At 32.4% G+C, this 14,016-nt stretch overlaps 1 protein-coding gene across 9 annotated transcripts in view; it reads left to right on the top strand.

The window, feature by feature from the left end:
• The window catches only part of LOC127725730 (uncharacterized), a 262,471-nt gene that overhangs the window by 175,222 nt on the left and 73,233 nt on the right, over window positions 1-14,016 (top strand). For 3 of the 9 annotated variants that reach the window (XM_052232934.1, XM_052232935.1, XM_052232931.1), the window contains exons 1-4: window positions 505-590; window positions 6,851-7,171; window positions 7,904-7,995; window positions 12,408-12,696. The exons of 3 other annotated variants lie outside the window; for them this stretch is intronic. In XM_052232934.1, coding sequence (XP_052088894.1) covers window positions 6,871-7,171; window positions 7,904-7,995; window positions 12,408-12,696 — 682 coding nt within the window. In that variant the 5' untranslated portion in view covers window positions 505-590; window positions 6,851-6,870. Of the gene's footprint in view, window positions 1-504; window positions 591-6,850; window positions 7,172-7,903; window positions 7,996-12,407; window positions 12,697-14,016 lie in introns of those variants that run through there. 3 more of the 9 variants (XM_052232938.1, XM_052232933.1, XM_052232930.1) reach the window with 2 other exon arrangements.

Raw genomic sequence — 14,016 nt, forward strand, 5'->3', positions numbered from 1 at the left:
ATCAAAGACCCGACTACAGACACAGGCATAGTGAACAAATTGTTTGGTAAACTTGTTTGTCTTTACGTCGTCTTTTTTAAAAATTCTGTATTTTACTGGTTAATGAACTCACTTCTTAAGTCAACATTACACTTTAACACTAACAGCAGCAATCGCAAGCGAGACACAGGGTAACGTTGAACCCCTTACAATTTTTTTTCTGCCATGGCGTTTTCAGTTTCTCTTCAACTTATTAGCCTTGGGGCTCCCATTGGTATATTCTGTTTCTTTTTATTATGTAATAGAACGCTTGTTTATTTTGTATATATTCACTTGACTTATATTACACGAATATACAAGTTTACACATTTAACTACATTAGAAATCAGCGATAAGACATAACATTGATTAAAGTATTGATTTAATACTGTAGCCAAATAATGTAAATATGCAGGTCCTAATCCACATAAGATTTTTTGAAAAAAAACTTTTCTATATAAGGATGTTTTTGATGCGCATGACTATTTCAGTTTGCCGTTTTTATCCATTGATATTTGCGGAAGGAAATTTTGTATTTCATGCGGATTTTTCATGGACCGTCGCTAATCAAGGTAATTGTAAAAACATATTGCTTACTCCTCTGTTAAATGAAGCTGGTAAGACAACACTTAAACATGGTCATCTTAGGCACATTATATACACCCTATTTTTATCATGTCATACTTTCTAACAATTATCAACTTATAAGGACTTCCCTGTTAGTTTCTGTTTGGTATTTGTTAAACAATCACTCAGCTTTACAAACATGGCAGATATTTACTCCTCAATTATTAAATATTCGACGCATAACTGTTGTACGATTTTCCAGCCTTGTGTAAAATAGAGTAGAAGGGCGACACATTAATCGTTCTTAATGTTAGATTGTGTTGTCATAAGCAAGAATGTATTAAATAAAGAAAAATAAGCTGAAAAATGAGAAAACGTTATTGAAAATATGTGTAAGGCATACGCTATATAAAGAAGAAGGCCGATGGCGAAAACCCCTGTATACAAAAATGTTATTTTTAGAAAATTTTTAAGTCACCTTCGGTACTTATCGCTAAACTTTTAGCCTTTATAAACATAACTGTACGAACCAATGATAATACAAGTAATTTTAATCGGCAATATGCTTACACAAAAGAAATTTCAACACAAAACATGCGACGAAAACATTTTCAACTAGAGGTTAAACTTTCTATTTTTCCCGATCGAAAGTTTAAAGGGGCATTATGACAACATTATGATGTATGTTGCATGGCTTTGACTATATGGATCTCGTCACGCCTTATTTTACCTACTTGTTCAGTTAAAAAAGAGGATCAGTTAAAAAACCTGTCACATTTAGATATTATCACAAGGACTTTTCAAACAACACAAATAAGGTAACACATAAGAAATAAACTCGTCTTAGATATCATGATTACAATTTTGTACGCCAGATGCGTGTTTCGTCTACAAAAGACTCATCAGTGACACTCGGTTCAAAAAAGTTAAAAAGGCCAAATAGATTACGAAGTTGAAGAGCATTGAGGACCCACAATTCCGAAAGTTAACTGAGGGAATCGCATTAATTCCAAAATGAGCGAGACCAGGTGCGTTGACAGGGTAAGCATCTCCTGTTAAGCCTGCATCACCCACCATGTGAATCGACACTCAGTCAAAATGTCATAATCTTGAAACTATTCTGGTATCTAAAGATCTGACACCACAAATGAGGGATATATATTCCAAAATTTTACACGATTTCCAAAATGTAACAGCAAATGTCAATCAAACATTAACCTTTTTTAATACCATAACCGAAGAACTGGCTACTTTGCTGGTGATTGCCTTGGGTACCAACAGTCCGCCAACAGAGGTATGATATGATGTCATATTATGTTATTACAACTTCTTATTTATAAATGAATGTTTGGTTTTAAATCATTTCACGATCAATGGACATTATTTTAATTTGTATTTGCTTGAGTTGAACGATTCTTTTACCTCTTAAATATTTTCAATACATTATGTGAGAAAAATGGTTTGAAGATTTCTGTCTAGAAAAGAATAATCATTATTCACCAAAACGAGACAACTCCTGTAATATTTCAATCAATAATCAATCAATTAATATAAATATAAATAGAATTGCACCCTAGCGAAGGAAAATAATTATCAATCAATTAGAATGAATAACCGAGTATTTGCATATTAATTTTTCTGACAGAACAAGTAATATAAGGTTGCATTTTGTAAATCAATTGTTTTGCAAACCATAAAAAGACTCAAAGTAAATGGAGGGATAATAAAGCATTTTAGTATAAGTTTAAAATCTTTTAAAGTTTGAGGCATAGAACAAAAATGTTGAAAATATGCCGCATAGCCCTATGTTTTGACCTTTGCAAAAGTTAGTAGTGCATGTGAACTTTTTATATAATTTTTCCGAAACTTCATAGTAAAAGTGGCACAGTTTTAGATGCAAAAGGAGTTCTATGGAAAATTGCATTGTCTGCCTACAGAAGTGCAACCTATACTGCTGGTCTCTCAACTGATTAAAAGTTTCAACATAAAACTTAACAGTCCGATTATTTATCATGTTTGTCTAACATGTTACTTTTCATTATAATTAAACTTTATATTCATTATTTTTTAATAAACATCAACGAAACAGCCACCCCCTAAACAAAATTCAAAGAAAACGCCGAACGATGTGCAACATATCCAAAGCACGGTCTTGAATGATTTTAAGTGAATTGTTTCATATTTTATGTTTGGGACTTTTATAGCCGACTGTACGGAATGAGTTTTTCTCATTGTTGAAGGCCTTACGGTTGCCTATAATTGCTTACATCCACACCATTTGAACTTTGGTGGATAGTTGTCAAATTGGCAATCATACCACATCTCCTTATTTATTTATTAAATATGAAGTACTTTTTCAAGTCTATTTCATAGCACACTTATGTGTGGTTTATAATTCTTAAATGCATGAAGTGCATTTTATCAAATGTTTATACATACTGTATAACCCTAGGTTGGGTGTTGAAGGCCTTACGGTTGCCTATAATTGCTTACATCCACACCATTTGAACTTTGGTGGATAGTTGTCAAATTGGCAATCATACCACATCTCCTTATTTATTTATTAAATATGAAGTACTTTTTCAAGTCTATTTCATAGCACACTTATGTGTGGTTTATAATTCTTAAATGCATGAAGTGCATTTTATCAAATGTTTATACATACTGTATAACCCTAGGTTGGGTGTTATTTTATTACTTTGTGTTTATTTTATTAAGTGTAATAGTTTACTGGTATATCACCAAATCGGCATTATCGACGGGAAGCATGAATTACAAAAATAATGCGGGGTTCATTCATATCCATATATATGATCATAGAATAAGAGGTCAATTAACACTTGATAAAACCATGGAAGTATTATGACCCTCGATATTACTTCCGTGATAAAACGTACAGATACTGATAATACAGTTGTTAAAAATGTTACACTGTTTTTGTATTAGATAACATGTAGCTAATTTACAGTTAATGCAAAGGGGTATACTTTACCAATTCAGGAGGGAGTTATTCAGCAATTTGATCTTATATATGACAAATCATGTTTAATGCAGAATATCCAATTTAATGATATCTTGGTATAAATATTTATGAATAAAATTTAATATTTTTACAATACCAAGGAATTTAATTGCAAGAGGTCCTATTAAAGAAATCCTTGACAATACCACAAATAGTGTCTCTTTTTAAAAAATAAATGATTTTTTTCAAAATACGTTTTACACTTTATTATAAGTATTCTTTTTCTTTATACTTGAGACCTAGACCTACTTGACAGTGTGGTAATGGATTAAAATTACGATGAAAAATATATGAACATTTTTACAAATGCTTACGCTCAAGTTACAGTAAATGGGCTATTTCACATTTGTATACAAAGCACATAAAATCGGCAAAAAACGTTCTTAAATTTGTATTAAAATCATCAAATTTAAAATTTTTAATACATAGATTTTTCTTTGTTGTTGGTACACACATTTCCGTTTTAACGATGTAAAATAATTATAGCGTCACCGACTTCGATTTAACGGTAAACATCATTCAAACTGGTATCTAAGGTAACAAAATACCTCAAAACGTCGAAATAATCGCAACGTCTTCGCGGTGTATGCCGTAAAACGTCGAATTTGTACATTTTTCACTACCAACAAGGTAACAGATTGGTTACTACACCAAAAACGAAGTCGGTGACCCTATGATTGTTTTCAATCATTAAACAAAATTCCCCACACCAATAACAATCGGCGTTCTTTTAAAAGAAGATTTAAAGTCCGAGTCTATGGTGCTAAATCTAACTTTTGGTAACTCATTATAAGTTACAAGAAGATTTCGAAACGGTGTTCATGTTAAAAAAATATTTTGAGAAAAACTGCAAATTTCTCACGGTAACCCACATAGAGTGAACTGGTTCTGGACCAATACTAATATTTAAATGTATTTCAGATATAGACTGTTTACCTTTAATACAAAAACAATTTTCTATTTTTACAAATAATCAGACTGACATATATCACGGTAGCAAAGTAAAACGAAGTAACTGCAAGATAAATACTTTTGTTACAATCAATTATGAATTATTTTCTTAATTCAACTGTTATCAACTATTTACCTCAACAAGAAAAAAACAATTTTCTCGTTTGAATTGTTTTATGTCGGGACCTTTTATAGCATACTATTTGGTATCGGGTTTTCTTATTGTTGAGGGCCGCATGTTGACATATACTTACTTACATTTACGTCATTTTGTCTCTTATGGTTATTTGTTTCGTTGGCAATCATACCACATCTTCTGGTTTTAAATTTTTGTTATTCTGATTTTTTTCTGAATAATATTTCGAATATTTGTATTCTGTATGAACTGTCATACAATTTATACTGAATACATTAAATTAAAGATTATTGAAAACTTTAAAAATACTAATGAAACAGTTGCGTTTGGGATACAATACGGCATATTTTGTTAATAGTGAACAAAAAGGTAAAACATGCTACACAGAGGAACAAGTGATCAGTATGCTGGAGTTTCTTATTGACAACATATTTGTTGAATTTAGAGGTAGACTTTTTCAACCAATTGTCGGCATTCCTATGGGAAAGAACTGTGCGCCTGTCCTTGCCGACCTCTTCTTATTTTCATATGAATTGGAGTTCCTTCAGACACTTGTCAAAAGAAGATAAAAGAAGCCAGATCATTTAATTTTACATTCAGATATACTGATGATGTTCTTTCCATTAACAATCCAAACGTTTCTGATTGGGTTCCATTAATGTATCCTCCAGAACTAGAAATTAAAGAAACAACAGACACGTCTTCCTCCACCTCATTTTAAGACTTATACCTCGAATTTGACATAAGCGGTCATCTCAGTACCAGAATCTATGATAAACGAGACGATTTTGATTTTGAAATTATCCATTTCCCCCACCTTAGTAGCAATATTCCAACTTCACCTGCATATGGGATATACATTTACCAACTCATTCGGTATTCAAGCGCTTGCAGCTGCTACTCAGACTTTATAAAACGTCACCAGTGACTGAGCAAAAAGCTGATGAACAAGGGTTATGTCAAAGAACGTCTCGTCCTTTTTCTAAAAAAAGTTCATCGGAAGATACCAAGACCTTGTTGATAAATATTCCGTATCAACTTCACAAATAATACATGATGGTCTTCAAGTATAGATTCTAGGTACTGACGTTGTTTATCATTTTAATTACGTGTTATAGTGTTCTTTTATTTGCCTTTGTACATCATCAACCTTTACAATTTAGTTTATTTTTGGTAATATCCTCTTAGTGTGGCTCGGTACTTATGCATCCCGCCATTGTGTTATTGTGCTGTGGTCATTTTTTGTATTCTTGTCTTTCATTTTTGCTTATGTGCTTTGTCTACATGCCATTTTGTTTTTCTTTGTTGACATATTTGTTTAATTTTAATAGTGATTAAGATTATAACACACTGTTGATCGCTGTGCCCCTATTTTTGACATTTTTACCTATTATGTCTGTTTGTTTTGTTCACACATTGTTGTCAATATAATGGAATTTTATGCAACTGTCATACAAGTGAGAGGTTTAGCTACCTATAAAATCAGGTTTAATCCACTATTTTCTACATAAGAAAATGTCTGTACCAAGTCAGGAATATGACAGTTGTTTTCCATTCGTTTGATGTGTTTGAGCATTTGATTTTGCCATTTGATAAGGGACTTTCCGATTTGAATTTTCCTTGGGGTTCGGTATTTTTTTTATTTTACTTTATGTTACACAAATGTTTAATGACAACTTCTCAAATAGCTACGTTCACCATGGCAAAAAAACCGTGTACTGGTATTATCTATTTACATGCTACTGGCAAGCAAGGTACAGTCATGTGTAGTATCGGTTGATTGATTATTGTGTTGCCAATTATTACGGTCAATCGGTTAGGCCCCTGTCACGTATAATTATGGCAGGATTTTAACTAAAACGCGCTAATGATTTCAAGATCAGGATTGATGAGTCACTTTATAGTGAAACTTGAGTATTTGTCAAAATGAGCTTAAAAAATCTGCTGATACATTATTGAATTGCAGGATATTTATTCAACCTTATTTTGATCCCTATGCCTAGGACCTATATGTTACTCAGCTTGTTTAAGAAATGAATGAAATGTCGGGGCTGAAAGAATCTTCTTCTTCTATTTCAATTGTTTTTATCTTTCCGTAGTTTTGTTACTTTTTTTGTTACAAAACGCGTTTATCCACCTTTTTCTTTAATATTTAGCATTGATGTAGCGAAAAAGTATGACAAACAGTCAAGAAATCCTCTTTCATGGACAAATTGATGATGGGAATAGAAAAATGCATTTCAAGGTTCTTGGACCAGAACGAATGAATTGTTTACTTCTATTTTTACGACCCGAAATACCATCACTCAGTGGAGTAACAATGATAGCTGATGTCACAGTAAATGAACACGATTTACCAATGATCTTTGTTTCTGGATCAGGATATTATTATTGCCTTGAGATCTATGGATTGAAAAAGGAAACAGAGAAGAAAGAACATTACACGTCTTTAGCCTACGGAGGCACAAAATTTTTAGGTAGAACTTTAACACGTTATTGTCTGTGTCAACTTCATAATAAAAAACATAATGATAATAATAATGTTAATTATTATAACAATAATAATAGAAATAATAATATAAATAATAACATAAAAAATAAATATTTTCAACAAAAAGTGATCATTCCTTTCATGAAATATAAATCAATTTATTGTATGTCATTAAAACTATATGAAATTCACTCTAAACCGCTTGTACTCTGTTAACTGATGAAAAAAAAAACACGTTTTTATAATTTGGCTTTAATTTTGAATGTATCACAATAGAGTGCTGTCATTGCGTTAAATAAATCGTGACAGCAGCAACTGCCCGACTAAAATCATTTAATAATAAAATGTATATGCAACATCAATTAAAACAAAAATAAAACCACAAAACTAGCTTCGATACTTCAATAGCAAATTAGGATGATGCGATTATTTGATGATTTCTCTTAGCAAGCAATTAATAACTGGTTTATAATAATTGTCTGTAGTTAAATTTGCATAAAGGAATGACAAAAAGTGTCTATGGATGCATGGACCTTTTTGATATCAGAAAAAATGACATTGTTGGGAATCTCCTCTTCTACCTACAGCTTTAACATTTTAATCAAATTAAACTGAATTATGGCATAATTGAAATCGTATGTTATATATTTGAAATCTATATCATACATTTCAGATTGCTTATCTGTAATCTTTTTTAAAGAAATAATTCTATTTTCAGTTGCGAAGATGAAAAATAGAAAAGACATTGACATCTCTTTACGATTAAACGAAGTAAAGTCGTTGCAATTTCCTTTAAGAAATCATACAGAGGTAACATTTCTATACTGTTCATTAAGGAGAACATATTGTAACATAAAGCACTCAATGGTCAGTTAATGCTCAATAACAAAAAGTATTCATTTTTGTCTCGCCTGCGCCGAAAGTCGCGGAAAGCGCGACATAGGGATTGCTTTTCCGGCAACGGCGATGACGACGGCGACGATGGCGTCAACAATTGTTAAGTTTTCTGCTTAAGTTAGTTTGATAGGAACTACTTGTGATAGATCATTGATATTTGATATAAAGTTGCATTACTATCAGTACATATCAGTTTGACGACAATTTGTAGGCCCTGCCCCCTAGGTCATGGTTCAGCGACTTTGAATTAATGTCAAGTTTTCTGCTTAAGTTAGATTGATAGGAACTACTTACAATAGACAAGGATATTTCTATAAAGTTACATAATTGTCTGTACATCTCAGTTTGTCGACCATTTTTAGGCCATTCCCACTAGATCATGGTGCAGCAAGTGAATAATTAAGCAATGTTGCAGTCCATCAGATTGTCTTTTTCTGAATTTTATGCCGACAGGCGAGACATATATCTGCGTCAACAGTTTGTTAGATTGATGTGCAAGTATTTCTTCTTCTTTTGATGATATGAGCATATATACAAAACTCTTAACTCAAAGATGATCTAATCTGCGAAAATATATTATATAAATTTAAACAATTGATGGCTTCATCTGTTGAAAATGTCTATATATATATATATATATATGGACGTTAGACTAAAGATAGATATAGAACATTTAGAAACTTTAGTGTGTATAAACCCTTGACAAAGACGTGTCTCAAACGGGTTTTACCAGTGTCTGATCCTTTTTGCTTTGAGCCAAAAAATATGTTTAAACTTAAACAATCCGTTAAAAAACTAACCTAATGCACAAGAATTTGAATTGCTTATTTCCCTGAAATAAAAACACTATACATATAAAAATAAGGAGATGAGGTATGATTGCCAATGAGACAACTATCCACAAAAGTTCAAATAAACTGGATGTAAGCAATTATAGGCAACCGTACGGCCTTCAACAATGAGAAAAAGTCAAACCCATAACAAATATGACAGACATGAACCAACGACAACCACTGAACTACAGGCTCCTGACTTGGGACAGGCACATAAAGAAAGTGGCGGGGTAAAACATGTTTGTGAGCGCTCAACCCCCCCCCCCCCCCTTTTTTGTTTACCTGGGACAGAGGTGTAACAGCTGAACATAAGAAAAAACTATAAAAATCAGTTGAAAAAGCCTTAACTCATCAGATTGATACAAAGTAGAAAAACATCAAACATAAACACAGACTGGACGTGGCAGGGTATTTATCCATCCCTCATCCCTAACAACAAAAAGGACACTAAGTACAGATCTGAGAGTACTCGCAGTTACTGACAGCTAGTTCAAAGCCAATAACAACTAATAAATTTTTTTTTATCTAAGACTTAAATATCAATCAGTACACATCCAATACCAATGGATTTAGTGTTAAGACGTCATTAACAGTCAGAGAAAAACATGAAATTGTGCAAGTCAAAATAAAGGATCGAAAGATTGTAGTACCGCTATACTGCATATGTGTATAACAAAACTATTAGTATGATTTTAATTTACTGATAACAAAATCAATATTTATACCAATTAAAAACATATTCAAAGATTTAACTACAGTGTTGAATTGGCAACCTTTTAGAATAAGTTTATTTAAAAGGATTGATAAGTTTACCCGGATCGTATATAAATTTCCGGGCTCGGTAAACAACATCACCGAAAAATTTAGGATGTGCTATTCCGTCTGAAATAAGTTTTTTTACAGGAACAGCCAAACTTGCAAACCAATTCTTTGTATCTACATATACCTTACTAATTTTTAGTCAGGGAGGTAATTTTCAAGCTTTTGTGTTCATATAAATAAGAAGATGTGGTATGAGTCCCAATGATACAACTATCCATCCAAGTCATCCAAGTCAGAATGTGCAAAAAGTAAAATTATAGGTCAAAGTACGGCCTCCAACACGGAGCCTTGGCTCACACCAAACAGCAAGCTATAAAGGTCCCCAAAAAGACTAGTGTAAAACAATTCAAACAGGAAAACCAACGGTCTTATCTATATAAAAAACGAGAAACGAGAAACATTAATGAACCACACCAACAAACGACAACCACTGAACAGCAGGCTCCTGACTTAGGACAGGTGCAATAAATGCAGCGGGTTTAAACGTTTTAAAGGGCGCCAACCTTCACCCTAACCTGAAACAGTGGTATAACATATGTACGTTACGTGTCGTGGGGATTTTTTCTTAATATTTTAACTCGTAATAACGACTTAGCTAAGTCGTTTCAACGAGTAAGCTATGTCGTTACTAGGAGTTAAAACAAAAATAAAATAATTCCCCATGATACGTACCGGCTGCTGTCGGCTTCCGAAGAATCGCATGAGGCCCAAAAGAGCATCGATTCTCTCTGTTTTTGTTACCTTCATTTGTTTTCTTACTCTATTTATAACTGCAGCAACGTCATAACAAGGGAAGAGAGAAAATCATTCAATTGTCAACTATGACACCGTATTTTCTGTTTTTGTTTCAAATTTCAACTGTTGCTTTCTGTAAAACGATTTTTTGTAACTTACTTATTTTTTTTTGATTAAGATTTATAATTTTATTGAGAATTTAGTTGGGTTTTTAATACTCACAAAACTTATATAATCCGCCACATGGTACGCATCTATTAAACTCAAGATAATGTTACATAATTGGTTGTCACTTTGATTTATCTAGGACTTTTTAAATTCGAAGTCTGGAATTCGCCCGCTTAGACGTGTTATGAATGCATTCCCATTAATGGCCAATACCTTTATATATTTGCAATGTTTATTGTTTTTTGCAATGCTGTTTAAATACATCCAACCACATTTCCTTTATTTTGAATTAATACTTCTTCTTAAGACATGTTGATTGGCAAAAACTGTGCATATTTATAAGGATTCTTAGCTGTTGGTCCGAGGTTATCACCAGCCCAGTAACCAGTACTTCGGTACTGGCATGAAAACACAGATATTGTTAGATTGGAATTTGCTGTTATAAAAGTTTTGAAATTATATTGAATTAAGGAATATATATCCCTCATGCAAAGCTCTGATTCGTTGTCCGGATTTAGCTATACTTTAGGTCATTTTATTTTTGATCAGCTCTTCTAACGTTTTTATTAGGTTTTGGATTTTCAAATATGTCGTCCTCGGACATCACCAGAAGATACATTAATTGTCGAAATGCGCATCTAGTGAATAAAAAATGGTACCGTTAATGCTATTACTACCACTGGGTTGATACTTGTGCTGGTGAACTGTTAGTTCTAGATGGTATCACCAGCCTAGTAGCCAGTACTTCGGTACAGGAATGGACACACGGATAATGTAAAAATGACATTTGCTGTTATAAACGTTTTGAAATTATTTTGAATTAAAGAATATATATTCCTCATTCAAAGCTCTGATTCCTTGTCTGGATTTAGCTTTAGGTCCTTTTATTTTTGATCATTTCTTCCACTATTTTTATTAGGTTTTGGATTTTCAAATATTTCGTCCTCGGACATCACCAGAAGATACATTAACAAAGTGAATAAAAATTGATACCGTTAATGTAATTGATATCATTACGCCAATAAAACAGCAAAGCTGAACACAAAGAAAGAAAAGACACAAAGATGTAAAAATAAAGACCTCTTCAACAATAGATGGGTGTACATGTGTTAATTATGTCAACCCCTGATCTGATCATGAACCACTCAAGTCCTAATAACTCTTGGAGTTTCTTTACACGGATTAATATTAGTCTATGCTATCAACATCGTTTAAAAAAGGCGGAAAAAAGGAAAACTTTGCTCATGTTCTTTGTCTATAGAGTGTATACATGCCAACATGTGTTTCTTTGTTGACGTAGTTGGTTTTTTTTTCTAGTGATTACGATTATAACACAGTGACTGCTGTACCCTAATTTGTGACATTTTTATATATTATATCTGTTTGTTTTGCTCCCACATTGTTGTCAATTTAATGAAATTTTATGCAACTGTCATACAAGTAAGAGGTTTAGCTAGCTATTAAACCAGGTTTAATCCACATTTTTCTACATAAGGGAATGCCTGTACTAAGTCAGGAATATGACAGTTGTTTTCCATTCGTTTGATGTGTTTAAGCTTTTGATTTTGCCGTTTGTTAAGGGACTTTCCAATTTGAATTTTCTTTGGAGTTCGGTATTTTTGTTATTCTTCTTTCTATAATAAATAGAAACACCTAAAAGTGTAACCAATTAATTGAATAATAATCGATTCAGATCAGAACATGTAGGACAAATTAATTCAGAGTAACCGCTAAATTCGCATTCATGTTTTAATTTTGTTATTTCAGGTCATTTTCCCGATCCAAGTCGACCATACCCCTGTATCAAGATATACTTTTTACAACAACAAAAAGTTTACAGTTGACACAATATGGATAATATTTTTTAAACAATCCAAGGATCAATTACATGTTTTTATTCATGTCGGGAAAAAATTGAACTTTACATTGCCTTTCGACATGCCCATTGCTATAATGTGTGAAGTAAAGGTTATCATTGGATCTATTTTATTTGACTGCAAGAATATGTGCACATCAGAAACAGAAATAAATACCAAAATAGTTAATTTCAAAACCTGTAAGTATTAATTTTTAGTGTTGTATTATTATTTGACTGAATTATGGAAAACCATGCAATAGCGAAAATTTTGTAAGATTCGAATTTGATGAAAGCTGCACAAATTTATTTGAAACCTTCGTAATATTTAAAATGTATTAATATCTGTTTAAATAGTGAATACTGTATATTCTATATCTTATCTGTTCACGATTTGTATGAAGAAAGCAAAGTACCTTATCATGATTTCCTTGATGGTTGCTGCTCACAAGGAAGTTATTAAATAAGAGTTCCAAATAGTGAAGTTGAAATCAACCCTTCGAAGATTTTACGGACGCCAACACGAGTTGGTTGACCGTTATGGAATATCTGTTTCACAGATGACGACGGATATGTTCCAATAGTTGTAACCGCAATCCCGTCCTAAGTTTCCCAGAATGTGACCTACCGAATTAGATTTATCACTGGGTCTGTACTTGAGTAATACGACGAGTGAAACATGTGTAGCCGGATCTGATTACCGATCCGAAGGACATGAGATCATCCCTGATTTTTGGTGGGTTTCGTGTTGCTCAGTCTTTGGATTTCTATGTTATGTTTTGTATACTGCTGTTTGTCTCTTGGTCTTTTTCTTTTTTTTTGCCATGGCGTTGTCAGTTTATTTTTGACTTTGAATGTCCCTTTGGTATCTTTCGCCTCACTTTTATGTACAAGAGTGTTTGTCAGTTGGTCGTTGAATTTCTATAGATTTTCTGATGTTTGTCAAATACTCAAAATAACAATTTCATTTTAGACATCTCACTCAATACAATTTACATGCATAAGTTACAAAAGAAAATGTATAATAAGGCAACTTTTTTGTCACTAAATTCGAAATAAACAAAGTCTTATAAATTATTTAAAAACATGTATGAGTTGTCGTAAGACTTTAGTCTGTCATATAATAGTATTTACATATTTGAGTGAAATGTGTCTTATGTATTTTCATCAGTGCTTTGATTCATTGCATTTCGTGCAAACTGCAACATCTGCCATATTTAGAAAGGAGCAAAGACTTTACACCCACAGATGTTTACTACAATATGTCTCATACAAATATGTTAATTTGAGTGAAAAATCATTTTCTTTCATTTATGTTTAGCTGACAGTTAAATTTCCCCAAAATTATGTTACGTCAACTTCAACCTAATTAAGACGTCATCTAAAAATTACAACTGACTTTTGTGACCGAAGTATCCATTTATACAACCCTTGATATATCAGTAGAATATCAATAGTTTTAAAAGAATTTGGGAACTTTACTTTGTTTGCAAATTCAGGTGCAAAACAACGAATGGGAAT

The sequence above is a fragment of the Mytilus californianus genome, unplaced genomic scaffold (assembly GCF_021869535.1).
Source record: "Mytilus californianus isolate M0D057914Y unplaced genomic scaffold, xbMytCali1.0.p SCAF_15, whole genome shotgun sequence".
NCBI lineage: Eukaryota > Metazoa > Mollusca > Bivalvia > Mytilida > Mytilidae > Mytilus > Mytilus californianus.